A 27,935-nucleotide genomic window follows, 5' to 3' on the forward strand; every position below is an offset into this window, starting at 1 on the left:
CTCCTCCGATCCTACTTGGATGACGACGACGATTACTAATTAGTTTACCAGAAGATTAAACATTATTATTATGTTTAACATAATAATATTTGCCGGTCGATCCCTGATTCGTCTAGTGAGCCTTTGGGCTTCTTCCGTTTTTTTTGTTGGTTATCAATGTTTCGCCGGAGAGACACCTCACGGCGTCAGTTTTTTTACATTTTCCCGGCCAGGCTGGATGTTTTTTAGTTAGTTATTAAATGCAATGATGTAATAGTCGGATGGTTGTGTATATGTAAATGTAATCGTGTAAGCAACGTTGTTTCTTCGGTTCTAGACCAGAACATGTATGATGTATGACATTGATATTATTCTTATTAATTATTCCACTTTCCATTAACCCCAGATATGCAAACAAGCTTCACATGTTATTGCCTTACACCCTCCACGCACACACGAATAAAATCGAACTAAAGCCGAAAATGTATCCAATGGCACTCCCAACCACAAGTGTTCTCTTTAGCTCATCATCTTCTGTGGTTGTAGCAGGCTCCCGACTTGGAGCTGTGCAGGAAGTCATAAGCACACCACCGCACAACAATGGGTTTCCTTCAAAATATGATTTTGGAAAAGTATCAAACTGACTTCCTGTCGGTATTGGCCCTTCTAGACTGTTGTTCGCCACGTTGAAATAGGACATGAAATGGAGGAGCCCCAACGACGGAGGTATTCTACCAGATAGATTATTATTGGACACGTCCATCCTCTCTAGATTGGTGAGGTTCGACAGTTCATCTGGGATCCTGCCAGAGAAATTGTTGCCATGAAGCTCCAGAACTTGAAGAGCCTTTAACTGGCCAATCTCTACAGGTATACTCCCGGTTAGGTTATTCCTTTCCATGTAGATGGCAGATGGGAAGTTGTACATCTGATTGTATTGCTGACTAATAATAATATTGTTGGGACTAATAAAAATAGGCAGCGGTAGATAGTTCTTTTCTGTTGCCTCGTAGGCCTTTTCGGACATGAGAGCCTTCAGGTGAAAGAATTCTTTTGGCAACTCTCCTGTTAGTAAGTTACGAGAGAGATCGATGTAAGAAAGGTTGGGGAGAGTTCCCAACCAACCAGGAATTGACCCTACGAGTCCGTTCTGTGACAAGTCCATGAGTTCTAAGAGCATGTGCATTGTGGACGCTTAAGGCGTTGCTTAGCCTAATTTTTATCAAAAAGACTTGATAATAGAAGCGTCGTAGCTTAATTAAGGTCCAGAAGGAACGTTGCTTACGGACACGTGTGGGCAAGTGAGTGGAGAGAGAGGAGAGGTGGCTTCGTCACTCTTCGTGAACTCTCCCGTGTGACGATGGAGCTCATCTGCGAGAGTTTGGGGTTCAAAGGCAAAGGAATCTGCAAAGTCCACGGCACAGTCTTCGTCGTCATATGCGACCGTGCTCTTCCCGGCGAGCGTTTCCTCGGCTGCGTCACTCGCCGCAAAGGTAGCTACGCCGAGGTTCCATTAAAAATCTCTCCTTTTGTTTTTGAAAAAGGCTTTTTTTTTTTGTTTTGGCAATAAAGTTACAATTTTTATGTTCGTAATTGCTTATTGATATGTTGTTTAGGTGACAAAGATCAAGACTTTAACTCCACACCGTGACTTAGTAGAAGCTCCGTGTGAGTATGCTTCCTACTGTGGTGGCTGCAAAGCTCAGAACCTCTCCTACGAAGCTCAGCTTAGAGCTAAAGATGAACAAGTTCATGAGCTTATCACGCATGTCGGAAGGTTCTCTGATAACAGTCCTTGTCTCGAAACGGTCTTGAAGGCTATTGTTCCCTGTGATATCCAGTTTTGATTTGTTCTGTGGAGAGAAACATGAGGAAGGTTCATCGATACTATTGCAATAGAGGTTTGTTTTACTAATTCTTCTGATGCTGTAGCTTCTGTAGATTAATATAAGTTTGCCAAACAGGTGTGTAAGTGTGGTTAATGTTAGATAGAAAAGTGTTAGTGTGATAAATGAGTTAGATAGAAACCATTGTGTAAGTGTGATTAATGAGATAGATAGAAACGAATGTGTAAGTGTGGTTAATGAGTTAGCTAAATGTCAAGTCCATTTGGTTGTGTGTGTGTGATGAATGCATTTCTCTTTTTCTCCTCTATTAAACTGAATCCTTCTTTTGTTCCATCTATCAAAAGAAGAAGCTCATCTGTTTAAGTGTATTTTTAAGGTTTCTTGAGTTGTTTGTTATATGTTTCATGTTTTTCATTGTTGTCTGTTTCATGTTTAGTTTAGGAGAATGATGTCTTGTTTGTTGTTCTGTGCTCTGTTTCATGTTTAAGTAATGAGAATGATAACTTGTTTGTTGTTCTGTTCTCTGTTTCATGTTTAAGTAATGACAATGATGAGTCTAAAAAAATTTCATCTCTCATTTCAGTCATTGTCTCTTCTTATCACACATATTCTCCTTCTTACGATATCAAGATCATCGTTTGATCATCAAAATCATCGTTTGATCATCAATTCTCATCACAAGCACACTTATAAAAATCTAAAAAAATTCATCTCATGGCATCTTCTTCTCTAAAATCCTTAATTAAGCAACTGCCAATAAACCCATATAACTAAGTGTTGCTTAACAAAATTGCTTCTCTTAGTTTTAATAATTAAAAATTAATCATGCCCCACTTAAGCAACAAATAAGGTTGCTTGCAATGCACATGCTCTAAGCTCTTCAACTTGATCAACCAAGTTGGTATTTCACCTATAATTCGACATCCACCAATGGCAAATATTTGGAGTTTAGCTAGGGAATCCATCTGAAGAAACAAAGTTTACGTTGCTTGGAAACGTTTCATCGTAAAAGTTCCTTGCTAACATCAGAATGGACAGTTTCCTGCATCGCTGCAGAATGCTGAGAGCTCCTGTAATGTTTGTTAATATGTTGTCTGAAAAAGCCAAGAACGTTAGGGACTCAAGTTCCTTTACTTGGGGAGGTATCTGCCCCGTTAACTTGTTGCCTGCAAACCTGATCGCCGTGAGAGACTTGCAGGAGAAAACCTTCTCCGGAACATCACCAGTGAAGCTATTGTTCCCGAGATCCAGAATCTTAAGTCTCTGCAACTGGCTAAACTCGAGTTCTGTTAAGTTCCCTATCAGCCGGTTGATCCTCAAGTTCAACTTGACGAGTTTAGTACAGTTTGTTAGAGAAAGCGGAACGGTACCAGTGATGTTATTAACATGTAGTTGGAGGCTTTGCAAGCTGGAGAGATGACCTATGTCCTTTGGTATTTCTCCTTCTAGGTGGTTGAAGTAAAGCTCAAGCAACGTTAGTTTCTTGAGCCGGGTGATGCTGTTATCAATCTTTCCAGTTAGATGATTGGCTGGGAGAAAGAGTTCCTCTAGCTCTGAGAGATTGTAGATCTCAACAGGTATTTCACCAGAGATATTGTTGAAGCCTGCTCGTAGGACACTAAGGTTCAAACATCTGCCTTGTCCTCTGGAGATGCGGCCAGCAAAATCATTATAAGAGAAGTCCAAGTGGCTGAGCTGAGGTGAACTCATGCACATAAAGGAAGGGATTGGACCAGTGAAGCTGTTATTGCTAACATTGAAACTGATTAAACTGAAAGCTCCCAGGAGATATATAGAAGTATTGAGGATTTGGCCTTGGAGAAGATTGCTTGACAAGTCAATGGTCTGGATTGGGAAGAAGAACTTGTTACTTCCATGTTCAAGTGGCAACTCACCACTGAAGCTATTGTAACTAAGGTTAAGAACCATGAGGTGATCAAGGGCAGAGAAAAAACCTGGTGGGAGAGGACCAGAGAGGAGGTTATGAGAAAGGTCGAGATGAGAGAGACGGTGAAGGTTCTGAACAGACCAGATGAGGTTTCCTGAGAGTCTTCTAAGGGGTAAGGAAATTGCGGTGACGTCACTCTCTGATGTGTCATCGCATTTTATCCCCTCCCAGGAGCAACAATCAATGGAGAGGTTCCAATTCAAAGGAGAAACAGAAGAAGAAACATTGCCGGAAAACCACAGGAGAGATTCTTGATCTTGCGAGTTACAGACAGCTTCTGAAAGTGTAAGAAAGAGAGCAGATAGGATAAGGACACAGAGGAGGCAGAAGAGATGTATGTGACAACTCACAGGTTGTAAAGGTTTTGTGGTTAATGGTCTCAAAAGACCTTTGGCTTTGGATCTCATTTCTTCATATACCATGGTAAGAAGAACAAAACATTGATGAAGAAGAAGAAAACTTGTTGTCAATACCAGATGTATAGGAAATAGTCAGACAAGAGTCACCAGACGAAGCAAGTTTCTTGTGATCTTGTCAATACTATAGTTGACTTTAAGACAAATAGTCAGTACCTTAATTAATTTAATCGTTTTTAGTAAATTTTCTTGCTCATCAATTGAAAAAAATAAATTCGAAATTTAATAACATTTTCTTCAAAACTAGTTTATCAAGTAAACAACGTAACTGAAAGTCTTTTCTATCAGCTTTTACAAAGACATTGGAGACTACAAACATTATAGAATAGAATAACAGGTTCTATTGCCATTGGTGGAGGTTCTTTAATACCTAAGAACATCTCCCAGAGGCTACTAGAGGATATATGAACGATCAATACATGAGTATGAGCCATGCAGAATATATATTTGATTCTATTTATCAATACATGAGTATGAGCTCATGCAGAATATATATTTGATTGACAAATCAACACACACATGAGCTCTTTGGAAGAAAAATGTGTTGGATAAGTACGTACACAGGAAAACCATAAGGTTCTATTTATCAAATGCAAACCAACCAACCATATACTATACAAATTAGTTCCAAACTTGTGTTATATATGGCCTTTAAAAGCACAAACCAGGCTAAATTGAGTAAATTCGGACACAAGAAGAGCACTAGACAAAAGAAGACTACTCTTGATACTGAAGGGGTAGAGAGAGAAGAAGAGAGATTTTATCCGAAGGGTCAACATCCATTTCTATGTTTTGTTACATAGAAAATCACAGTTGAAGCAGAGGCAGCGCCATTACAACCCCGAAAACCGACACTAGCAACAGTATAATCCACGCTGGCAATCCCTGCTTCTTGTTCTTCCTCCTCTCCTTCAAGCCACCATCTGAGTCCTCCTTTGTTGTGTCGACTGTTTTCGCCGACTCTGCTTTGCTATTGCTCTCTTGAGGAGACTCTGGTGCGGTCTGCTGCGTTTGCTCGGCGAGTTGCTGCTGGTTGTACTTCTCTACATACTCTGGAAACAGCTTTCGGAATGCTGGGCTGTAACGATGTAAGAAAACATTGGATTCAGGTTAAGAACTGAAAACACACACATAAGCTAATTATGATTCAGCATTCACTCATAATATTGTTTTCTACTCAGGTTTTTTGACTATCTTGAATACAAATGACTAAAGCTAGCTTCCAAATGAATCCCGAAGTCTGTAAAATTTTGATGGTGGGATGATCTTACGTTTTACAATTGAAAGCGAGAGATGACTTAGCCAACCGTTGTTTCTCAGCTACAGTGGTGTTCACACTTCCGGTTGTCGGACTAGTATCCATCTGCACCACAAGGACAACATTTAGAGAAAGCTCAATAACAGAATTAAAAGATATTACCATGTTAAATAATCAGATGGTAGTAAACTAGTAGGCACATGTTAGATTGTCCGTATATCTGAAATTCCCTTAAGAAAAGTGAAAAGAAAGACTCTAGAGCTTACCATAAATGAGAGAAGCCCTGTAAGTATGCTGCATTCACCGAAAAAAGATTGGTTAACTATGAACTTCTCAATTATTGTAAATGTCAAAAGGAGACTTTATACCTTGATACAGACCACATTGGATTCCAGCTTTCTGGATGAACTGAAAATGTCATGATAAGTTATTCAGATATCGAGACACTTAATTGCAACGAAACAAAAATTAGAAAGGGCATCATTGAGCTTACAGTCGCTCATAGACAAACAGATCTTCTTTTGTGTAATGAATCGACCATTTGGTGTAGTCATTCTGAAGCCAAAAAAAGGATGTGGTTCATTGGAAGCTGGACCAAGATAAGAGTAGTATTGAGATTAAATTCTGAAGAATCTAAAGAACATACGTGATTCCAGGTGGCTTGTAAGGATACTCGGGAGGGAACTTGATCTTTCCATAGTAAAATCCACCTGTTAGAGAGAAATAGAGTATCAAAATTAGACACCCATAAGGGATGCTGAAAACAAAACTAGCAAGAAACTTCAGAAAGAAGATTATCACCAGCAAAAGGTGTCCCATCACTTCCTTCCAGCACATAATCTGTAAGATTAACGTCAATAATTTAACTCCTTGTTAGTAACTGATCAAGGTACTAACGAAGTAAAGAAAAATTATATGGTTAGTGTTCTATTTATCCTCATGATAGTAACCCATTGTTTCATAGTTATATTCCCAGGTTCAAATATATCTCATCCTAACTACATAAAAAAAACGTGTGATAGATACGAGAGATAAAGTATGAGAAACATAAACAAAAAATATAAGTAAAAGGCATACGCCACTCGAGAATGTCATTTGGGGAAGGACGAGCAACAACATGAGAGACTGGTTCCTGAAGGCATAAAACAGAACATTTCATAAATCAACCCCTAAAACAAACAAAAGAACAAAGAGTTAGGAGCGGCAAGAGAAGAGAGTAGTACCTTGCAAAGTGCTCTATATTCCTTTTGGAGACGTTTTATACAAGCTTTTTCTGCCATCTATGAGCTAGTGAATAACTGCAGCTGCTGTTAAACCTGTTGCAGATAATCAACAAAACGAATAATATAGTAGCACGAAACGAAAAGGAGATAAACATGAGAATCACTTTTTCATATCAATTAGAAAATGATAGCAATACTATGCAATACTCTCATGACCTAATCGAAGATGCAAGATTCAGATGAAAACTGAATCAAGAACAACACTTTGATAACCAACGAGAAGTTTTAATAAGAAACCCTCAAAAATCTATGAGATTGGGTTAAATCATTCCAGCCCAATTGAAATCAACGGAAAACTCGATCGAATCAACCAAGAAATTAAACAATTATAAGCAAACAAGCTCGAATCAATTGCAATTTCTTAGATCAAATACCTCGGAATCCCCAAAATTCTCACAACGACAAAAAAAAGAAGAAGCTCAATTGCAATTCAAGCTTCGCTCTTGCCCAGAAACGCAAAATAGGAAGAAAATCAAATGCAGGAGCAAGTTTCTAACACCAGATCCAATAAATATAATTAAAAAAATTGGGGGAAAATGAAGAGCACCTTGATCGAATTTTGTCGAGGAGGAGGATTCGCTGTCTCGTTCGTTATTTTTTGCTTTCTCTTTCTCGTCTTCGTGTAGAGAATAGCCTAACATGTGTTGGTTTATCTTAAACCGACCCAAATTCATCGATTTGTCCCACACGTTTTGCCGGTATTGTATAAAATCATTCTTTCCGGTTCGTTATTCGTTTGCCACATGTTCCTTCACAGCCAAAAAATAAAACAGCCTTTTTGAAAATAATAAACCTTTTTAGTCAAAGGATTCATATTACTTTCCTTTTTAAAATCCTATAATTATTGTTTAATCAAAAAAATTTGCGTAATGAACTTTTCTCTGTTTCTTTATTCTCCACTTGAGGATCTACTTACTCATCTCAAGAATCTGTACCGGTTCTTGGAATCATTTTTTCTTTTCTGTTCATTTACAGTAATAAATTAAAGTAGAAATAATACAATTCTGCAGAAAATAAAAGTAGTAATTAGTAGAGCGACAAAACAGCTGTTTTACCTGCAAACCATTTAGTTATGAAAATTGGATTTACACTGATACCTCCAAGTTCTAGTGTTATGTCTTTAGAAGTTTTTTAATAAAAATAACATACTATAAAATTCAAACAAAGCTCAATTTCAGCCTCTTTTGAGTTCCCCAATAACAGTAGCCAGAAATCACGTGCTCAAATCACATGACCACCATCTCTCCAAAATTTTCAAGCATTTACATGAGTGTGCGTATGTGTGGATCCTTTGCCTCGACTCTCTACATATGAATTTATATGAATTTATAGAATATCATTGAGTAGATGATCAAGATTAAGATAAGTATAGCAGCAGTCAAAGTAAGATCACGTGATCAGATCCCCAAAACAATGTGTTCCAACACGAAATATCTTATTCTATAAAGCACTAAACTACAGAAGTCTCTCGTCTCTCTCACTTTCTCTTAACTCGCATCTCAATCCACGTTTCAGTTCTCAATAAACAGAACATACCAAAAACAACTCAAAGAGCTTTTAAGATTCCTAGGGAACTATAAGAAGAAAAGTCCGCAATGAAGAGATACTTGTCAGTGGCTCTGGTTCTGCTACTTATAGCTTTCTTTAGCAGCAAGTACAGCGTAGAGGGACGTTCTCTGTCAAGGATGAAAAATTCTAGTCAAGCAATGAGAGATTTTCAAACAAGGAAGGACATGAAGGAAGCAAAACCGCTTGTAGGTGAAAATGATAGCCTCCGAAGAAGAGTCCCAAGGAGTGGCTCAAACCCTATACAGAACAAGTAAAGAAGAAACAACACACAATCAAGATTTGTTTTTCATACATACCCACCATGTATGAGTATTAGGTGTAGTGGACATCAAGAGTGTTTCTCTTTTGTATCAAATGTAATCCACCAATAGTTGTTGAAGGAAGTAGGAAACAACAGATCACAACGGCAAGAAAACCTTAAATTTTTTAGTACTTTTGCCTTTTTTTCTGGTCTTTTCTTTTTCCTTCTTAGATCTTTCTTTGTTGTAGAATAGGTAACTATGTAATCTACTTGTAATATATGAACTCATCTTTTAATTTTGAGGCATTCAATCTTATGGAAATAGACTATAAAACCCCCACTAGCTTAGTGGTATCTTCAAATTATCAACCTCTTTGTGTTCTGCTTCCTCCTCCTAATTTCATTGGAAAGGAAATATCTACTTCTTCTCTTCTTGTTTTGTGGTTTCTTTACCTTCGAGAAGTCTTTCTAAACCTTAGCATGTTCTTCTTGGTGGTGCTTAAACCCTGAAATGTACATATGACCACCTTTCTCTGTGTTCTTGGTTCTTACGCATGAAAGGCATCAGATTTGTGAGAAACAAATGTGTTCTTTGGGAAGTTTTGATTTTCTCCAACCAAATGCAGAAAAGAAAAAAAAAAGATATTGTATAAGCTAATTTGTTTAGCTGCCTGTCATGATTTCCACTGATTAATTCACACTGAAAGCTACAACATACTGAAGTAGCTTGTATATATATAACTACTTATTGCAAGCCTCTTCATTAACAATATACATGCATGGAGCTCGCTAATGATTTAATAGCAAAATGCCAAAACCTTTGGCAACTCAGGTGATGATTGTTTTGTTAGATTCTAGATTTTGGTTTTTGGTTTCTGGCTTTTGGTTTTTGGTTTTTAGTTTTTAGTTTTTGGTTTTTGATTTTTGGTTTTTGATTTTGCAGTAGATTTTGGTTTTTTTGAAAAACTTGATTGGTGGTTTTGATTTTGGTTTTTGGTTTTTGGTTTTTAGTTTCTGGTTTTTGTTTTTAAAAATAATAAATTTTAAATGTTATGATAGTAAAATATCTATTATTGAAAAATAAAAAATAAAAAACTATCATCAAAGCATACATAATTAAAAAAATATTTTTAAAACAAAAAGTAAAATGTGTACATCCATAATTTTTAAAATAAAAATAACCATAACTATATTATATATATATATATTTTTATTTATTTATCTATGCTATTATTTGCGAAGTAAATTTTCAGAATTGAGCTCTCACGTTAAAAGTTAGAGTGGTTAATATCATTTATATCCTTAATGAATAAAATGTATAAAAAATTAAAAAAATAAAACGAAATTTTAAAATAGATAAATTATATAACTAAATATTAATCAAATAAAATTATTAATCATATAATTAAAAATAGAAATGAAATGTGTATGATCAGCAAGCTTCCTAAAACTCGACACTTGGATGCATTATTTAAGGTTTACGTTTGCTTTGCTTTGCTTTGTATGTTTGTAGTGAAATAGCTGTGTCTTATATTTAGCTAAAAATTTTGACCAAAAAAAATGAGCTAATATTAGTTAACAGAAAATAAAAAGAAAAAAATCATTTTTTTGTTTTCGTACGTAGCTTTTCATAAGGAGAATCCAATAAAATAGTGATTTTGGTTTTTGAGAAGGAAAGAGTTAAAGGAAGCAAAAACCAGATTCACTAAAAAATAAAAAATCTATTTTGTCAAAATATGATTGGATAAAAAGTGGTTTTTGGAAAATCAAAAACCAGAAACTAGTGCAGAATCTGCAAACAATCAACCTCTTCAATTGTAACTAAAACCACAAAGTCAAACAGGCTGAAAATAAAACTTTTTAAAACAGTACTTAGCTGCAACCCTACAAAAAGAAAGAGAGATAATGATAACAATGTTAGTTTGATTCAAAACGAACGAAGCCCTGATCTTTTCCCCTAAAAATTTACAATCACGTAAGAAGAGAACATATCGGGCCAGAAGGGAGACTTAGCCATAATCCGGGCCTTTAATATGGCCCAATACCACTTTTAAAGAACGAGATCTGTCTTAATTAACAGCGTCGCAGTCGCTGATTTCGGGCACTAAACACATGGTTTTGTCTGAATCCACGATTCAGATCTCATTAAATTGTTAATTAATATATTTGACCTTAAACAAAACAGAAAGAGAAAAAGAAGGAAGAAAATAAATAATTAAATATTCGGTGAAAACTGAAAAGGATTTCCTAATAAAATATCCGTAGAAAATAAATGCAAAATTCCATAAATTCCAAATCCGTGGACGCAAAAAAATTGTCAAAATCAGTGTGAAAGGGAAAGAGACGAAACAGGAACGGGGAAGTTTCGTGTTCGAGACAAAAACCACTAATCTCATAGATTGGGCAGCAAGTATTATTTAAAACCCGACCACACAGATGCGGAGATTCGTGATTGGCCAAGCCAAAAATCTCATAGATCAGACTCGTCGTCGTCCTCGTCCTCATCACAACAACATCCGCCTTCTCTCTCTCCTTGCTTCCGATCCTATTCCTGTTTCTTCATCGCGTTTCTTTTCCGACATGACTGGCTCTGATTCATCGTCCTCTCTCCCCGTTACTCTCGACTCCATCAACCCCAATGTAGAGTTTTTGTTTTCGTCTTTTATCAGTATTTGCTGTTTGTTTGTGATTTGCATTCTTTGCTTTTGGTTTGTTGTAAAGGGAAGAGTAACGTTTAGTTTCAGATTGCTATGTACATGATCTATGGTTTAGGGGTTGATCATTGACACTTGATGGATTTGTCTCTCTTGTGTTTTATAAAGTTATTATAAAGATGTGATTTTTTTTAGTCCTGCTTTTTGTGTATATTATAAAGTTTTTGCTAGCCTTTCTGTATTCATCTAATCATCCTAGATTCGATCCTCGTGATTATTATATGATTGGTTTATGTTTCCCTTTTTCACTCCAATCTATTGACATGATAACGCTCTTACTGAATAGTTTCTCATGGAACAGTTCTGCATAGCTCTAGTGACTGTTGTTTGGTTATTATTTACCTAAACAATTTGTTTTTTTTTTTCTTGGACTATCTCAGGTTCTGAAATGTGAGTATGCTGTCCGTGGAGAAATTGTCAACATTGCTCAGGTAATAAAGCAACCATCCCTTGTCCCAAATTGTATCCTTCGATTGTTGAGACTGCTTTTGCTCATTTTGCTTTCTGCTTCCACCTCACAGAAGTTGCAAGATGATTTGAAGATTAACAAGGATGCGTATCCCTTTGATGAGGTACATTATAAATTTAAACCCGTGTGGTCACACTTGATTCTAACTTACAAGTCTATCTGCTTTTAACAGATTATCTACTGTAATATCGGAAATCCACAATCTCTTAGCCAACAGCCTATAACGTTCTTCAGAGAGGTAAATAATTGAGTTTTGATGGTACTTCTGGTTTGTTCACCATATGTTAATCAGGAGCTAAACTTGTAACTTCCATGTCTCTCAGGTTCTTGCTTTGTGTTCCCACACAGCTTTGTTGGACCGAGATGAAACACATGCTTTGTTCAGGTAATCTCACTACAATTCAGCCTCTGAGTTGTTTCCCTTCTGGTGATATAAGGCTTTGTTTAACAATGGATGTTTCAATATTTATCAGCGCCGATTCTATTGCGCGTGCTTGGAAGATTCTCGACCAGATTCCCGGGAAAGCTACCGGTGCTTACAGCCACAGCCAGGTTTGTTGCATTGTCATTCTTAAACACACACTCTCTCTGTGAATGATTCCTCTCTCTTAATCTTCTGTTTTTCTCTCAGGGTATCAAGGGACTACGTGATGCAATTGCTGCTGGAATCGAAGCACGTGATGGCTTCCCTGCTGATCCCAATGATATTTTCATGACAGATGGTGCAAGCCCTGGGGTAAACTATCATCAAACTTTCCCAACACTCATGGAAATTAACAGAACAAGTTGTTTTAGTGGTGACCAGTAATGTTCCTCTCGTTGTTATAGGTTCATATGATGATGCAACTTCTCATAAGTTCTGAGAAAGATGGAATCCTTTGCCCCATTCCTCAGTACCCCTTGTACTCAGCTTCAATTGCCCTTCACGGTGGAAGTCTGGTATGTTCCTTGTACCTATTATAGTGTCTGAAGTTCCCTTTTTTTTCTTATGTTGTCATCATCTTCTGGTAGGTTCCATACTACCTTGATGAAGCATCAGGATGGGGTCTTGAAATATCTGAGCTGAAGAAGCAGCTGGAGGATGCTAAGTCAAAGGGCATCACTGTAAGAGCCTTGGCGGTTATTAACCCTGGTAACCCAACAGGACAGGTTAGTTTGATCTTCAACACTAAAAAAATACAAATCTATTCCGGTCCAGAGCTTTACAGTCTTGTCTATTTTTTTTTGGTTAAAGGTTCTATCAGAAGAAAACCAGCGTGACATTGTTGACTTCTGTAAGAAAGAGGGACTGGTTCTTTTAGCTGATGAGGTTTATCAGGAAAACGTTTACGTCCCTGACAAAAAGTTCCACTCTTTCAAGAAAGTAGCCCGGTCTATGGGGTACGGTGAGAAGGATATCTCCTTAGTCTCGTTCCAGTCTATCTCCAAAGGTTTGGAAAAAACTAAACTCTTAGTCCATTGACAAGCTTATAATCATTTGTCTCAAAACTGGATTCATTGTTTCAAATAGGATACTACGGAGAGTGTGGAAAGAGAGGAGGTTACATGGAGGTTACTGGTTTCACTTCTGATGTGAGAGAGCAGATATACAAAGTGGCTTCTGTGAATCTTTGCTCCAACATCTCTGGTCAGATTCTTGCCAGTCTCGTCATGAGCCCACCTAAGGTATCAAAACATCTATATAACTCTATCAGCTCGGTTTCTATTAACTTTAACAACTTTAATGTAATTTGATCCAGCCTGGTGACGAGTCATACGAGTCATACATAGCAGAGAAAGAGGGAATCCTCTCGTCTATGGCAAGACGTGCAAAGGTTAGCCATTCACAGAGAACTTTATTAGTAGCAATCATGTTTTTTTTTTCTGGTGTTAATACTTTTGAGCTCTCACTGTGCAGACTCTTGAAGAAGCTCTAAACAAGTTGGAGGGTATAACATGCAACAGAGCAGAAGGAGCTATGTATCTATTCCCTTGCATTAACCTTCCAAAAAAGGCGATTGCGGCTGCAGAAGCTGCAAAGACGGCACCGGACACGTTCTACTGCAAACGCCTCCTAAACGCAACTGGAATAGTCGTTGTCCCTGGGTCTGGATTTAGACAGGTACCGGGAACATGGCATTTCAGGTGCACTATACTTCCTCAAGAGGATAAGATTCCGGCAATCGTGAACCGTCTCACTGAGTTCCACAAGAGCTTCATGGATGAGTTCCGCGACTAAGGGGATTAAATGCTTCTAAGATAAGATCATGCTTGAGTAATAATAAGGAAGAAGGACGCATGCCGTTTCTTTTTCGTCGACAATCATTTTGTGTTAAAGATGTGAGAGCATCTTCTTATTCAGCTTTTGTGTTGCTCTTTTATATTTGGCTGATACTGATAAACAAGCATAAGTTTTATTGAGAAGAGTTTTTCTTTATAGACAATTAAACTAATTACTCTTGCATGCTTTTTCCATAAATCGAGGTTACGTTTTCATATCTCTGTCTTCTTGGTGGCTGATACGGGAGTGGAGAACGATTTGCAGCTGGAATAAATATAATATTCAATTTCAAAAAAGAATATAATAGCAGTTAAATGCAGTGTTTTTAAAACAGATAAAAAGTTGAACCAGATAATTTTTGGATTTGACCAAACAAGGTTAAACCTGATTTAATAATTTTGTTTAATATATTTTTAGTGTATAAATTTAAAAGTAATGTTAATAAATAATACATAATTAAAATATAAAGGAATTTAAAATAAAACATTATAAATTTAAACTAGTTTTACGTTTATATAGATACTCTATAGATTTTTGATATTTTTATTAGTTTTATCAGCTTAATTACTCTGAGATAAAATCCAGCCATATGATCAATTCATGTTTATTAGACTCAACTTGGTAATGTAACGTATTCATGGTCGAACTCGGTTCAACCATCGGATCAGTCCGGTTTTAAAAACGCTCGTTAAATGGTTAATCAGAATTTGACCTTTTTAATAAGGGCAGAAAGGTAAATCAGCCAATTTTGGAAGAGAGCTTTGTGTGACGCCCAAATAGAAAGTCAAACTCTGGTCCACTCCCTAAAACTACACTTGTTTGAAAGAGAGAGAGATGGCAGCGGCGACGATGAGGAAGAAGGCGGAGGCAGGGGCGTTCTTGGACAGAGCACAATGAAACCTAGGCCTAGGGCCCCCATTTTTCAAAGGCCTCCATTTAAAAAAAAAATTATGCAGCTAATGTTTTTTTATCACAATTTACAGTTACATAATGAAAATGTACAAATGAAAAACAGAAAAAGATAACAACACAAAATTAAAATGGGACCTACGTAAAATTTATTCTTTTAACTTTTTTCATTGACTATTTTTTATCTCTGGCTCTCTTCCTCTTTTTCCATTACTCTTAAGCTTTTAAAAAAAAAAAAAAATTATCCTAAGCTTTATGTTCTACAATAATGTGTAGGCCCCCGTTTTTTTTCTTGCCTAGGGTCTCACGTATTACAGGGACGGCCCTGGGCGGAGGAGCTGGTGGAGAAGGCGATGAAGGGAAACGATGCTTCTCACGATGCCTCGCACGTGTGGAGGGTACGAGACCTCGCTATGTCCCTTGCTCGCGAGGAAGGTCTCTCTTCCAACTCCGACTCCATGGAAATTGTGAGCCCTAAAAAAAAAAAAAAAAAAAAAAAAAGAAATTGTGAGCCTTACTAAATCCTCTCAAAATCTGTTCGCCGGAATCTGGAATCGTAGTTAGTTCTTGATTCAGTGAGAGAGAGCTGTATGTGGTTATTAGCAAGATTTTCAGAGAATGTGAGATGTTTTTTTCAATGTGTTTTTCTCATTTGCAGGTGGAGCTTGCAGCTCTTCTCCATGATATAGGTACACTTCCCTTTTGGTCATCTTTTTCTTTTCTTTTTTTAAGTCATGTGTTTTTTTTATATATTCCTACTGATTTAATCGTTATGTGTGTGTATCTATCTCTTATCAGGTGATTACAAGTACATAAGGTTTGTTTCTCTATCCATCTCTAGAGGTTTATTTATTTTTTGAACCGCTTAGTAGACTAACATCCCTTGCACCATTCTTTGATCATATTACCACGAGATTAATTGCTTACTTTCTCTATAATTCCCTGCGTTTAACTTCCTTTTAACTAACCGTAAGGGGCTGGATAGTGGATACTATCTCTTTCTATATACTGTAATCTGTAGTGGATGCCATTAGATGAGGCTTGTGAGGAATGCCTTGCTGGGTTTGCTCACCCTAGGATTAGTTGAAACTTGGTGTGGAAAGTATGAATCATGAAGACTTCGTTTTCTGCCTCTGATGTTATAACCTGATTTTAGAGACCCTTCGGAAGCTAAGCTTGTTGAGAATTTCCTGGATGAGGAGGGTGTGGAAGAGACCAAGAAGGTGAAAATACTAAAGATCATCAATGGAATGGGTTCGTTTCCTGCTCCAACTTTTTAACTCACCAAATCCAATGTACTATAGCTCGCTTTAGTTCTCACTGCGGTTAAGTTAAGAGTTTGTAAATTAAAAAAAGAGGCATTATGTTGTATCTAAATGTATGAACATGACAAATAGTATTTTTTCCAGGCTTTAAAGACGAATTATCAGGGCAAACACTCTGCGAATCTCTTCCAGAATTTGGGGTGGTTCAAGATGCTGATCGCCTTGATGCAATTGGCGCCATAGGTTAGAATGCTTCTCGACAGTTTAAAGAGCTTTTGATCTGCCACTGTCAAATTGTCTGCTCTGTTGTCTCTTTCTATGTTTGTGCTCTTAGTTGTTTTTGATCTCTTTATGTTTTAGGAATTGCTCGTTGCTTTACATTTGGTGGAAGCAGGAACAGAGTGCTTCACGATCCTGAGATCAAGCCCCGGACAGAGTTAACCAAAGAGCAGTACATGAAGAAAGAGGAGCAAACCACTATTAACCACTTCCATGAGAAACTCCTCAAGCTGAAGAAGCTGATGAAAACCGAGGTGAGATTTACTGGAAAACAATTCTCTACAACTTTGAAATTTTGTTTCGATTTTAGATTTTAATGAGGCGCTGAAAAATAATATCAGGCGGGTAAAAGAAGGGCAGAGAAAAGGCACGAGTTCATGGAAGAGTTTCTTAAGGAGTTCTATCAAGAGTGGGATGGGAGAGCTTGATAAAGTTGATAATGGATCATATGCATGGAGAAGAAAAGAGGGTTGCTTAACCGTACCTAAATGAGTAAGCTGTACCAGACCAAACCGACCTACATGTGGTTTGGTGTTAAACAGAGTGAAAAATGAACAGCTGTTAAAACTCAAATATTTACCTCGTGATGATATTCTAAACTAGTTTAAGGTTTGTCAATGCTATTTATGAATACTAGAGGTTTTACCGCGCTACGCGCGGTTTATTTGTCTATAATATTTTATATATTTTGTATGTTAAATGTTACGTAAAAATTAATTTTTATAATTAATTAATTTTATTTTTGTGTTATATTATATTATTGAATTGTTTCGATGTAATATTGGACAAATTAAAATAAAATATGATAATTACTTATGAACAATTAATTAACGTTTATATGTTTAAATCATCTTAACTTGAGCATTTTTTTTTCAAAAAAATACATTATTCAGACAAAATGCTAGAATTCTCTTATATAAATCTTAAATAATGTAGCATCCAAAAACAATTACACAAAATCAACTTTGATATCCTATTAGTCTTTTGTTGTCATATTATCATAAAATTTTCATCTTTTTCTATTTAAGTAGAACTTTTTATTATGTTGACATGTAGAGTTTTTAATAAAAAAACATTTATGTATAGATGAGCAGCTCACAAAAAAAATAAAAAAAAATAAGTGTATTTATTTTTTTAAATGTATTATTAGAAAATATTAAATATTTTAGTATGTGAAAATAACTTAGTATATGAGTGTATATGTCATCTTATGTTTTATTATTTTGGAATTTAATTTTGAAGTGCACTTCAATGTTATATTGGATAATTTTATGTTCGGACGCAAATGATAGAATACAATTAGTTTAAATATTAAAATAATTTGACTGAAAAAAGTTCAAATGTCAAAATTACTACAAATATACAAAATTAAAAAATGAACTAATTGAATTTTAAAATCATTTACTTAAATATTTTTCATATCGAACACTCATATATATAAATTAATTATCTAGAAATAAATTTTAATATAATACTTTTTTACTATCATTGTTATAACACACATAAAATAAAATAATTTTCAATGAGGTTCTTTGAATGGAAAATATATATTGGACTCCTCTGTCTTAATTTCTTCAATGTCTGGTTTATTTTATCCGGTAAACATAGAAAGTACAATGTTTTTACTATGTATATATGGTAATAAACAATTAAAATTGTGCTATATACATAACACAATCCAATATACATAGTGAAGCTACTTATATTACATTGTTGCCTTATCTTTATACTGATATTAATGACCTATATTTTTACATTAAACTTATCAACAAAATAATCATAATGTGTTTCATACTTTTTTACCCTTCATCATAGTGTAGAACTTGAAGTCCTTCTCCATGATCTACGCATTTCAGAATCATCTTAACCACAATACTAAATGATTATAACGTAGAAGTGTCATAATTCATCATGAAAGAAGGTTAACATTCTCATTTTAGTACTACTTAGGTTTATCACTTATGAGTCTATCAACAATCTGAGAGAAGACGAAAGTCTAAACTGCTAGTGACAATTGAAAATATCCCAAAAATTATAAAATATCGTACATGGTAGTTTCATTATGTTTTTTTTACCTTTAGTTATTTCCTGTTAATGTTTGTTATCGAGGAATTGGTTTTTCCGATCATTCATACTTTATGATTATCTAAAAATTTGCATGTATTTTGTCATTTATAAATACCATAAAATGAAATTTCATCAATTTCCTCCAAAATTTCCTTGTGTTGGTCATTATGAAATTACATAACTTGCCTTTAATCATTTATCTCTGATTTTTAAATAATATGATCGAAAATAGTCAGTTGCAAAAATATTAAATAAAATTATTAATATTATAAAATTTTTTGACTAATATTAGAATGTCTTTTTAGTAGCTTTTGTCCCTTTAATTATATATACTTAAAATCATTAGAGATCTATGAAGGAAAATACTACTCTTTTGTATTTTTTAAAATGATGATGCATATTTCTTTATATTGATTTTTATTAATGCGTTTTATTTTTTATTTTTAAATAAATAGTAAAACAAAACCCAAAACAATTAAAATTATTTATTATATGTGAAAAACTTGTAACATCAATTTAAATACAAAAAGATAAAGTATATATTTCAACAAAACATGATACTGCCGGGCAGAAAAACATAAAAAAATCATGCAGCTTATTTACTTATCTACTAAATTAAAGAGTTAAAGTTATTTTGTTAGATTATTTGACATCTTCTATAGGTTCATATAACTGTTGAGAAAGACAAAACCTATCATAAAAAGGTCAGTCACGAACTTGTGTCTGTAACATGTATACATTGCGATATTTTTGTCACATTGAACAATCACAAAACTCAATGTGAAGATGTGGACTATTGCCATCTACCCCGACCCATCTTGTTGCCAGTAAACTTCAACCATTACTCCAATTGAATTTTCTGCGTTTGGTGTCAAGGATCCCACCAAATCTGGCTCCCACTGGTATCCATATCTATATCTACAATGATCATATAATTTAGTGGAATTCTTCATCTGCGTTGCATTTTATATTTATATTTGCTATTGGAATTCCCTTTAAGTGAGATGCCAGATTCTAAATCGAGGGTGACCATGGTTCTTGCAGCGGTTGCACTTTCTTGTTCAGCCCGTCTAGCAATGTTCAGAGACACTTTTTCAAGAGATGCAAGCCCGAGCTGTAAGTCCGAGTTTCTAAACTCAGGTTCCCCATTTCCTACCTCCTCAAAAAATATTGCAGAAATGTCTAGAGATAATACATAGTACATTTCTTACGTAAGAAATGTCTCTTTGTCGTCGGGGATAACAAAAATCAAGAAAGCCTTGTTTTGGATCTGTAGGCTCAACTTTCAAGTGCTTCAAATAGTATATTAGTAATTAAGGTAAGCTGGCCGATAAAAACGTATTTGGGTCCGTTAAAAAAATCACTTCAGTGGCTCGTGCGAAGCTCCAACACCGATGCTATTGTTCTTTTTTCTTTCAATGAAGCTAATGGTAGCAAAAAAAAAAACAGTGCCGTAGTGAGAGTGTAAGATTACTAAGACATAGGTTATGACTCAAGATAAGGAAGCAATTAAGATTACTAAGACATAGGTTATGGCTCAAGATAAAGAAGCAATTAAGATTAGTAAGACTTAGGTTATGACCTAAGATAAGGAAGGTGGTGAATCTGGTGGTCGAAGTTTTGTGTACTTACATCGTAAAATACAACGCTGCCATTACTGTATCTGTCGTGTCTACCGATCCCATCGAATCTTTGAGGGTAGTGATCATAACAAATCTTCTTTCCCAACTTAGAAGCCACCACGAAACACATTGCTTCTCTTAGATTTTTGCTATTGTAGATGTAGTGATCACAGTCGACATTAAAAAGAATAAGGCACAATTGATAGAAACCCCGAGACTCCTATCTTCAATTGAATATATAGAACATGAAAAGACGAAAGAATCAATAAGTTTGCGAGAGACCATTATATATCAGTTTAAAATATACAATCAAGGATTAAGCATAATTATTTACCAACGAATTCATGGCGCCAGCCTTCTTATGATAGTCAAATCCAGGTCTCACAAGAAGATAAACCAGCCTTCGTCAGCTCATGGTTTTCTACATCGCAAACACTGTTGTTTCCAAGGAATACCTTTTGGAATGAGCAAACATGAAAAATAATCAGATACGTTTGGGAGTAGTGTATATACACCACACTTATAACAAAATGAAACAGTTGACACCTCTGAGCATCTCACCTTGATCATTGCAGGATGATTGGGCCAAGAAGTCATGCATAGTCCAGTCTTCTTCAGTCACTGTCTGTCAAGTTGCAACTATAAATCGTTGATGTTAACCTTGAATTCTTAATCTCTTTGTGTCAAGGAAAAGAAAATATAAATTTTGTAATATAAAGTCAGAAACTAATATTAACAAACCTTCGTGGTTCCGCATACACTAACCCAACATCCCAGCTGATGACTGCAATAAAAGAATAAAAAAAAGTGAAACCACCAAAATCAGATTTCGTGGTTTTAGTTTTATAATATAAACAGAGAGCAGTCGTTTAACCACATATACCGTTTTTATTTGCTCTATTTCGGTGATCTACTTCTTGGTCATCTTCCTCATTATCATCCTCGTCCTCATCCATCTGAAGGCCGTTTGTGACAACAACTTCATCCCAATGGTTGATCTGCATAAGAAAGAGTATATGGGTTCAAATCGTGGAACTTAATTATGAAGCAATCAGAACTGAAGATGAAATGAAAAGATGCACATCCCACCTGACCTGATATCATGGTCGTGCTTTACCCTTGGAGTTCAATCACGCTGGTGCTTTCGGGGATAAGGATGTGAGGAACTTTGGTCTTGAATCTCACTGTATATATAGCTAGGTTGGGGAAAGGGAAGAAGTTGAAGAGGGTATTGTTTTGAATGATACAGTTATTGATCTTGATAGTGGGGAGGTCGATCGGCGAAGACTTCGACGCCGTAGAGTGCAAAGGAAAAGTCACCGACAAATATTTGAGGAAGAGACGATAAGATTGTGTTAAGAAAATGAATGAGCTGACGTGGTAAGTTAAAAGCATATGATTGGCTGTTTTTTTGATCTGACGTGGACATCCTCTCTGATCAATATATCCTCCTTTTAGTATAGGTTAGATGATTGTGGAAGGAATCAAGGTTTACATGATAATCCTAGTCTTTGTTTTTTTTTTAAAGAATGTTGACTTCCTGTTTCCATTTTTAAGTCTTCGTTCAGTAATATTCTTGCCAATTGACATGGTTTAAGAAAACGTTTCTGGATGTTTGAGTAAGTCGTTGCGAAGCTATCATCGGTCGGCCATCAAATGTCATGTTCTTGGTTTGAATTTGTATATTTTATACTCAAGTGACGTAACTATAAAATTTATAAGCGGAAACTTTTTTTTGGAAACACAAGCGGAAACTTTTATATTGATAACATTTGCAACTCTATTTACGTTAATATAATAGTTTTTTTTAGGTGTTTTTCTCACAAAGTCAGTCGTTAAAAAACAATATTTGGGAAGAGTTTGAACTTATCAGACAAGTAATTCGATGGATATTCCTAATATATATATTATATATAGTATTTAAAAGCATGGAATGAACGAATTGTTAACATATAGCCAAGTCTTTTGGTTTGTAGTATTAGAAAACCATGAGACTAATCGCGATCGCGTATAAACAATAATCTATCGTTATACATAACACATGTCCATCATTAAGAGGACTCTGGTTATTCTAACAACGAATGGGTCGGCCATTGCGTGTTCAAATTGTGTGTTAAGTAAAACATTATAGTTAATCAAATCCCAAATATCTAACCGTTTCTAACATGCATTTTCAGTTCTTTATGCAACCAAAATCATAACTAAAATTGACATTTATAAACTAGAATGTTTATAAACTAATGTATCATTTATAAACTAGACTGTTTACATTCATTTTGAATTAGTCGAAATTAACATTTATAAACAAATAATAGTATCTGTTTTTTTGTCAGCACAATAATAGTATCATTTGCGAAACTTTAGATTATATATATATATATATATATATATGTAACTCGCAAATAAATAAAAAAGGTCATGATCGTGAATGATTATTTTATGGAGGTTATGTAGACCCAAATCTTCCTCCATGTGTTTAGCGTGCCTACGACATTCCATCGTTAAAAAGTTAAAAAAGTTAAAAAGGCGTGGGAACATTAATTGAGATCAATAATTTTACAATCATTTCATCCGATTAAAACTTAAAATATACACTCGGAAATTTCGGTGAAAATATATTCACAAGCTGACTAAGAGAAAGCAAAATGAGACTGTCTTTCTAAGATTTTTAAATATTTGACAAAGAAAAGGTGAAAGCGTAATGATACTTAGTTTTAGAAAAAATAATAATACTTTTTTTCTCACTAAATATGATTAGATGTATAATCTACTAGAGAGGGAGAAAACTAAAAAGAAGCAAAAAGGCTGAAATTTTTATCATAAAACAATGTGCTCCGAAAACGGCAGCGTATCGCAGAGGCTATAAATACAGTCCATTTAGCGCCGAAAAGGTAACAAAGAAAAAAAAGTTTTTTTTACCATTTAAAAAAAAAAACAGGTCTTCTCTTCTCTCCCTCTCGGACCTGGTCACATCCTCGACGGCTCCACTCTTCCTCGAATCATCTTCTTCGTCCTTATCCTCTTCTGAGAAATTCAATCCGATTTATCTTCTTCATTCACGCTCTATATATACATCTCACCTCGTCTCGTCTGGTCAGCTCTGTTTCTCTTCATCGACCGGTTCTTCATCGGGGTCAAACCGGCTCCGAGCTATCTACCAGGTTCGAGGATTTCAAATTTTAATCTGTTCTGATGGGATCGGAGCCTCGGGAAGACCCGAGGCGCGAACTGATTGACTTGCCTGTTCTTCACAAACTCAAACTCTACAGTACTCGCACGGTGCGCGAAAATATCTCCTCATCTCCCGCTTAGTTTATTGTTCTTGATTCGCATCAATGTGATCTTTTACCGTCAACTGATCTACCGATAATTACGTTGATACATTTATGGTTTTAATGGATTTTCGATTATGTTTTAAGACATAACAGCATTATTCTCCGGTTTGCATTAAAAAAACGGTTCGGTTTTTGTTTAATGAAACTGTTTTTTTTTTATGTACTTGCTTGGTGGTTTCATATGATTTGTAGTGTAAGGGATGAGAGTCTTTAGCTTGACATCATGTAGCGTCTTTGGTTCTAAGTTTTCTATTTATAAATTATTAATATAAAAAAAAATATAGTGAAAAACTACATTTTGGTTTGATGTTTGTGAATGAATTTGGTTGTTTTGGTGCAGACTTTTTACTTGATTGGGAGAGACGAGAAGAAAACTTTTTGGAGGATTCTTAAGATTGATCGAACGGACCCGAAAGAGTTGAATTTGTTTGAAGATCCGACAAAGTATACACATGATGAAATCAGCCAACTTAAAAAATGGATTAGTAGAGGGAACCAGGAGCATGGTGGACTTAGAGCAGAGACTACTTGCTATGGTATCATTGGTACGTCAGTCCCAAAGCATTGTCTTTCTTTTTTATTTTTTCTTTTTATGTGTCGTTTTGAAGCTATGGAGATATAATGATTCTCTGGGTGCAGGTTTTGTTAGATTCTTGGGGCCTTATTACATACTTGTGATTAGAAAAAGGAAGAAAGTGGGCGAGATCTGCGGTCATGCTATCTATGGTGTAGCGGAGAGTCAAATGATCATGGTTCCGTATCCTTCTAGTGAGACGAGAGTGTCTAGTTCTGCAGCCGAGCGAAGGTATAGGAAGCTCTTCAACATGGTGGATCTTAGCAAAAACTTCTACTTCAGCTACACGTATCGCCTCATGTACTCCCTCCAGAAGAACATCTGCAACACTGAGAGAGGAAAAATTCACGACAACAGCATGTTTGTCTGGAACGAATATTTAACACGAGGGATCAGAGGGATCCTCAAGAATACCGTATGGACAGTTGCATTGGTATACGGATTCTTTGAACAGGTAACCACAATAAAATGCATGCATTTATTATTGGTTAATTTGGTTTAGTCTTGATAGTTTTGCTAATTTAACAAGACCTAATCTCTACTGCTCATTTGCTGTTGTACTACAGATTAAATGTTCAGTATCTAATGAAGAATTTATTTTGACTGTCATTGCTCGGCGTTCACGCCGTTATGCTGGTACAAGGTACTTGCTATATATGTTCTATTTTCCTCTCTTTTATCTCTGTTATTTTTTTCTCTCTCATGGACTAACAATCCTAGCCTCCTCTCTCGGTTAATGTGCAGATATTTAAGGCGTGGTGTGAATGAGCAAGGCAGCGTAGCCAATGAGGTTGAGATAGAGCAGATAGTTTCCAAAGAGGTTCCAGAGGGGAAGAAAATCCCTATAACATCAGTTGTGCAGGTTCGAGGCTCCATACCGCTATTCTGGTCCCAGGAGACATCTGTGTTCAATCCACAACCCGACATAATATGTAAGCACCACTTACATATGGATCCTTTCTTCTTACATATGGATTCTTAACGCTTCTGTTTCTCTCTTTTACCGGCCACAGTGAATAACACAGACGAGAATTACACAGCTACTAAGCTCCACTTTGAGAATCTGAGACAGAGATATGGGAAGCGGATAATCATCATGAATCTTCTAAAAGTAGGCTTTCTGAACTTTACTAGGACAACAAGTCAAAAGTTTATACACTGGTTCCTCCTTTTCTTGGATTGCTGGAATTTTGAGTGTGTAGCTTTGCTATTCTGCGATATTCAGACAGGTGATAAAGACCATCGAGAGAGCATCTTAAAGGCAGCGTTTGGAAAGGCAATCTGGTTTATAAACAGACAGACGAAGAAGGATAGCCGTTTAAAAGCGATCCATTATGATCTTAACAAACACTTCAAAAGGTTCTCTACCACCTATTAAGAAGAAACTGGTGGGGGTTAGTGTAATAAGTCTTAACCCGTTTTTTCCTTACCCTTTTGCAGCGGAGTTGATGGTGCATTCGAGCAGCTGTGTGTCCTTGGGAAGAGAGCGTTGGACTTGATTGACTTATTCTTCTGTGAAGCTCCTTTAGGCATTGGAGCTGAAGGCGTTATTAACGACTCATTTTTAAAGTAAGTTTGGTAATGCTATATGTATGTTATTAGTATATATGCATCCTAATATTAATGTTACCCATGCTCCAGTAACCCTATTATGAATCAAGATAAAGAGGAAACTATTCAAGAAAATGAAGCTTTGAAGGCGGATATACATAAGCTTCAAAGTGGGGTGTTGAGGACAAACTGCGTAGACTGCTTGGATCGTACTAATGTTGCTCAGTACTCCCACGGATTGGTAGCTCTTAACCAGCAGCTGCGTACATTGGGTATCACAGGACCTCCTATCGTCGATAAAGACAACCCCGTGGCAAAGAAACTGATGGAAGTTTACGAAAACGCGGGTGATGCAATTGCAATTCAGTATGCTGGCTCGGAAGCTCACACCAAGGTGATTTTTGATCTCCCAACACATTTTTCTATTAAGCTTGAGTTGCTGTTGTTGAACTATGTGTGGTTTAACAGATGTTCAGTGCGCTGAGAGGTGAGTGGAACATGATGATGAAACACCGTGACATCATCACAGCTGTTCGTCGTCACTACAACAACGCTTATCAGGACGGCGAAAAGCAGAACGCCATCAATGTGTAAGCTTTGGAAACTTCTCATCTTTTTTTTTTATTAACTTGTTATGTATTTGTCTGTTCTAAAAATAATTTCTCTTGACAGGTTCTTGGGGAAATCCGGGCCTCAACTGGGGAGGCAAGCCCCGTGGGAGTTGGGTTCTGACCAACGCAACACTAGAAGAACTAGTTCTAACCTAGACATCGAAACCCTGAGGTACCTTGTTGACCAAACAAGCTCTCTTTATAAGTTGACATATAACTTGCAAAAGACTGAGATATGTTCCAATACACAACAGGCCAAAAATTTCAAGATCCTTATCGGATAACCTTCTCTTATTGGGTGAACTGAATCTGGAGGAGCCGATACTCGAAAATCCAGAGCCTTCACGTGAAGGGTTAAACGGTGTTATATGGGAAACAACTTCAGAATCTGGATTCATTGAAGCTGAACCAACTTCTCCAACGTGGGTTCATCAAAGTCTCTTTTATTTAACTTCTTGTAAAGATCTCGTTTGTTACTTATGTCTGATTCTTCTTCCTCTTTTGGTAAACATCTTCAGCTTCCACTCGGCTATTGTCGATGAGGATCATTTGAGACGAACAGGATCAAGACAAATGTTACAAGGGAGTAGCTCTATGTCTGATTTTCTTGGTCTGGATGATGTACCTGGTTTTTCACACTCATACAATGCTAGATTCACTCCGGCAGATGAAATGTTTGAAATCTGCAGGTAAAATTTTATTATTTTAAGTAACTGAGGTATATCTATTCTCTTATATAATGCAGGCCTGGTAAATTAATGATGTAAATGTTTTGTGCAGCTCCGTGTCGTCAGATAACATGTTCACGGACCTGGACGAATCCATCACTTCTACAACTGATACGAACATTCTTGAGGTAATAGTCCTTCATCACCATATCACCTTTTAATTATTCAAGTTACTTGTAAGCTTAGTAGCCAAACAAAGACACTGACCGGGTCGTTTTTTTTTCTCATCTTGATAGTTTCATAGCAGTTCGAATCAACCAGGACGTTTCATTGAATTTCCTTTAGTAGATGGATACTCAAATGAATTCACTCAGTGGGTTCTACACGAAAAATCATCATTGTCAAGGGCTCCGAGATGAAACTTGTGCCTTGCACGGGAAGTTAACGGACGTAAGGCAGGGTTGGACAGGCATGATACACACGCACACACACACAATAACAGCCACATCTTTGTACATACCCGATTCAGCTTTGTAAAGGTCCTTGTTTCTTGTATTTCTTTCTCCTACCAAGGTTGATTTCTATCTCTTTCTTTCTTTTTCATCACCCACAAAAAGTTGATTTTGTTTGTTTTTTGGTATATAGAGGGGTTGGTTTGGTTCAATTTTTCTAGTAATTTGTGGCGGCCCAATTGGCTGAACCGCAATGAATTGTGTGATTACTGATGACTGATTAGAAGTTGGAAGCAACACGCCATATTACAATTCCTATTCGGTCTAACATTTGTTGACCCATGCCTCGTTGTATTCAAAAAACTAACCAACAAAACGAAACATATCACATGCGAAAAGTGACACTGGGATGTCTTCTGAACCAGATCGTTGTAGCTATGTCGCAAGAGCTAAGGAATGACAGCGAGCGTCTTAGCCATGTCGGGTTAACCCGTATTTTCTGTGTTATCTGTCGGCATGATGTTAAGGTAAAAGGCTTGCATTCGTGAAGCATGATTTTTTTTTTTGGATTAATGGTATTTTAAGGTAAGGGAAATTTGCCCCTATATTAAAAATACA

The 27,935-nt window shown here is 36.1% G+C and overlaps 6 protein-coding genes and 2 long non-coding RNA genes across 12 annotated transcripts; 5 read left to right on the forward strand and 3 right to left on the reverse strand.

Moving 5' to 3' along the window:
* Positions 1–19: 19 nt before the first annotated feature.
* LOC103872641 (receptor-like protein 2) lies at positions 20–4,508 on the reverse strand. The gene is given in 3 exon segments (XM_009151071.3): positions 20–1,146; positions 2,695–2,776; positions 2,778–4,508. Coding segments are annotated over 3 exon segments (2,232 nt in total). The 5' UTR covers positions 4,197–4,508; the 3' UTR covers positions 20–415.
* LOC103872514 lies at positions 1,169–2,384 on the forward strand. Its single transcript, XR_004448742.1, has 2 exons — positions 1,169–1,472; positions 1,596–2,384. It is a non-coding gene; the product is annotated as an uncharacterized LOC103872514 (long non-coding RNA).
* Positions 4,509–4,747: 239 nt separating the features above from the next.
* Positions 4,748–7,445, reverse strand: LOC103872515 (ubiquitin-conjugating enzyme E2 34). Of its 2 annotated transcripts, none has more exons than XM_009150927.3 (10): positions 7,279–7,445; positions 6,672–6,764; positions 6,526–6,580; positions 6,250–6,288; positions 6,095–6,158; positions 5,942–6,003; positions 5,817–5,856; positions 5,715–5,742; positions 5,462–5,553; positions 4,748–5,268 (listed from the first exon to the last, which is right to left on the reverse strand). In XM_009150927.3, exons 2-10 carry the CDS (start codon positions 6,726–6,728, stop codon positions 4,998–5,000), a joined length of 708 nt encoding a protein of 235 aa, XP_009149175.1. In that variant the 5' UTR covers positions 6,729–6,764; positions 7,279–7,445; the 3' UTR covers positions 4,748–4,997. The 2 variants fall into 2 exon arrangements, with proteins under 2 accessions (XP_009149175.1, XP_018514967.1); XM_018659451.2 differs by lacking the exon at positions 7,279–7,445 and adding an exon at positions 7,106–7,178 and having other exon boundaries at positions 4,758–5,268.
* Positions 7,446–7,703: 258 nt separating this feature from the next.
* Positions 7,704–8,906, forward strand: LOC103872516. Its single transcript, XM_009150928.3, has 2 exons — positions 7,704–8,550; positions 8,634–8,906. Exons 1-2 carry the CDS (start codon positions 8,327–8,329, stop codon positions 8,719–8,721), a joined length of 312 nt encoding a protein of 103 aa, XP_009149176.1. The 5' UTR covers positions 7,704–8,326; the 3' UTR covers positions 8,722–8,906.
* Positions 8,907–10,977: 2,071 nt separating this feature from the next.
* Positions 10,978–14,202, forward strand: LOC103872517 (alanine aminotransferase 1, mitochondrial). Its single transcript, XM_009150929.2, has 13 exons — positions 10,978–11,181; positions 11,636–11,686; positions 11,777–11,827; positions 11,897–11,962; positions 12,048–12,109; positions 12,198–12,276; positions 12,356–12,460; positions 12,553–12,663; positions 12,736–12,873; positions 12,959–13,154; positions 13,235–13,389; positions 13,464–13,538; positions 13,622–14,202. Exons 1-13 carry the CDS (start codon positions 10,978–10,980, stop codon positions 13,940–13,942), a joined length of 1,614 nt encoding a protein of 537 aa, XP_009149177.2. The 3' UTR covers positions 13,943–14,202.
* A 441-nt stretch (positions 14,203–14,643) lies between these two features.
* Positions 14,644–17,070, forward strand: LOC103872518 (uncharacterized protein YpgQ). Of its 2 annotated transcripts, none has more exons than XM_009150930.2 (8): positions 14,644–14,851; positions 15,229–15,360; positions 15,552–15,582; positions 15,692–15,710; positions 16,050–16,147; positions 16,303–16,401; positions 16,519–16,691; positions 16,779–17,070. In XM_009150930.2, the coding sequence occupies exons 1-8, from the start codon at positions 14,819–14,821 to the stop codon at positions 16,863–16,865; spliced, it is 672 nt and encodes a 223-aa protein (XP_009149178.1). In that variant the 5' UTR covers positions 14,644–14,818; the 3' UTR covers positions 16,866–17,070. The 2 variants fall into 2 exon arrangements, with proteins under 2 accessions (XP_009149178.1, XP_009149179.1); XM_009150931.2 differs by having other exon boundaries at positions 15,229–15,328; positions 16,779–17,068.
* Positions 17,071–18,512: 1,442 nt separating this feature from the next.
* Positions 18,513–21,589, reverse strand: LOC108872176. 3 transcript variants are annotated; one of them, XR_004448741.1, is made up of 3 exons: positions 21,216–21,589; positions 21,010–21,124; positions 18,513–20,910 (listed from the first exon to the last, which is right to left on the reverse strand). It is a non-coding gene; the product is annotated as an uncharacterized LOC108872176 (long non-coding RNA). The 3 variants fall into 3 exon arrangements; XR_004448740.1 differs by having other exon boundaries at positions 18,513–21,124; positions 21,221–21,589; XR_004448739.1 differs by having other exon boundaries at positions 18,513–21,124.
* Positions 21,590–23,012: 1,423 nt separating this feature from the next.
* On the forward strand, positions 23,013–27,635 carry LOC103872519 (phosphoinositide phosphatase SAC5). The gene is made up of 15 exons (XM_009150932.3): positions 23,013–23,405; positions 23,802–24,006; positions 24,101–24,489; positions 24,602–24,678; positions 24,780–24,967; positions 25,049–25,146; positions 25,261–25,394; positions 25,476–25,604; positions 25,677–25,980; positions 26,055–26,176; positions 26,259–26,369; positions 26,452–26,619; positions 26,716–26,886; positions 26,978–27,053; positions 27,162–27,635. The coding sequence occupies exons 1-15, from the start codon at positions 23,319–23,321 to the stop codon at positions 27,282–27,284; spliced, it is 2,382 nt and encodes a 793-aa protein (XP_009149180.1). The 5' UTR covers positions 23,013–23,318; the 3' UTR covers positions 27,285–27,635.
* The last annotated feature ends 300 nt before the right edge of the window (positions 27,636–27,935 follow it).

Source organism: Brassica rapa, chromosome A06, assembly GCF_000309985.2.
Source record: "Brassica rapa cultivar Chiifu-401-42 chromosome A06, CAAS_Brap_v3.01, whole genome shotgun sequence".
Taxonomy (NCBI): domain Eukaryota; kingdom Viridiplantae; phylum Streptophyta; class Magnoliopsida; order Brassicales; family Brassicaceae; genus Brassica; species Brassica rapa.

Bases quoted from the DNA above. Each gene is read 5' to 3' on its own strand.
- LOC103872515 (XM_009150927.3), bottom strand. From the start codon at position 6,728: ATGGCAGAAAAAGCTTGTATAAAACGTCTCCAAAAGGAATATAGAGCA. The intron at 6,159-6,249 runs GTGATAATCTTC...TCTCTCTAACAG, and splicing joins TGATGGGACACCTTTTGCTG to GTGGATTTTACTATGGAAAG. The intron at 6,004-6,094 runs GTATGTTCTTTA...TTTTGGCTTCAG, and splicing joins TACAAGCCACCTGGAATCAC to AATGACTACACCAAATGGTC.
- LOC103872516 (XM_009150928.3), top strand. From the start codon at position 8,327: ATGAAGAGATACTTGTCAGTGGCTCTGGTTCTGCTACTTATAGCTTTC. The intron at 8,551-8,633 runs GTAAAGAAGAAA...GTGGACATCAAG, and splicing joins TCAAACCCTATACAGAACAA to AGTGTTTCTCTTTTGTATCA.
- LOC103872517 (XM_009150929.2), top strand. From the start codon at position 10,978: ATGCGGAGATTCGTGATTGGCCAAGCCAAAAATCTCATAGATCAGACT. The intron at 11,963-12,047 runs GTAAATAATTGA...CATGTCTCTCAG, and splicing joins CTATAACGTTCTTCAGAGAG to GTTCTTGCTTTGTGTTCCCA. The intron at 13,539-13,621 runs GTTAGCCATTCA...CTCACTGTGCAG, and splicing joins CTATGGCAAGACGTGCAAAG to ACTCTTGAAGAAGCTCTAAA.
- LOC103872518 (XM_009150930.2), top strand. From the start codon at position 14,819: ATGGCAGCGGCGACGATGAGGAAGAAGGCGGAG. The intron at 14,852-15,228 runs GCAGGGGCGTTC...CCCTGGGCGGAG, and splicing joins CGATGAGGAAGAAGGCGGAG to GAGCTGGTGGAGAAGGCGAT. The intron at 16,402-16,518 runs GTTAGAATGCTT...TTTATGTTTTAG, and splicing joins TGATGCAATTGGCGCCATAG to GAATTGCTCGTTGCTTTACA.
- LOC103872519 (XM_009150932.3), top strand. From the start codon at position 23,319: ATGGGATCGGAGCCTCGGGAAGACCCGAGGCGCGAACTGATTGACTTG. The intron at 24,490-24,601 runs GTAACCACAATA...GTTGTACTACAG, and splicing joins TATACGGATTCTTTGAACAG to ATTAAATGTTCAGTATCTAA. The intron at 26,177-26,258 runs GTAAGCTTTGGA...TTCTCTTGACAG, and splicing joins AAGCAGAACGCCATCAATGT to GTTCTTGGGGAAATCCGGGC.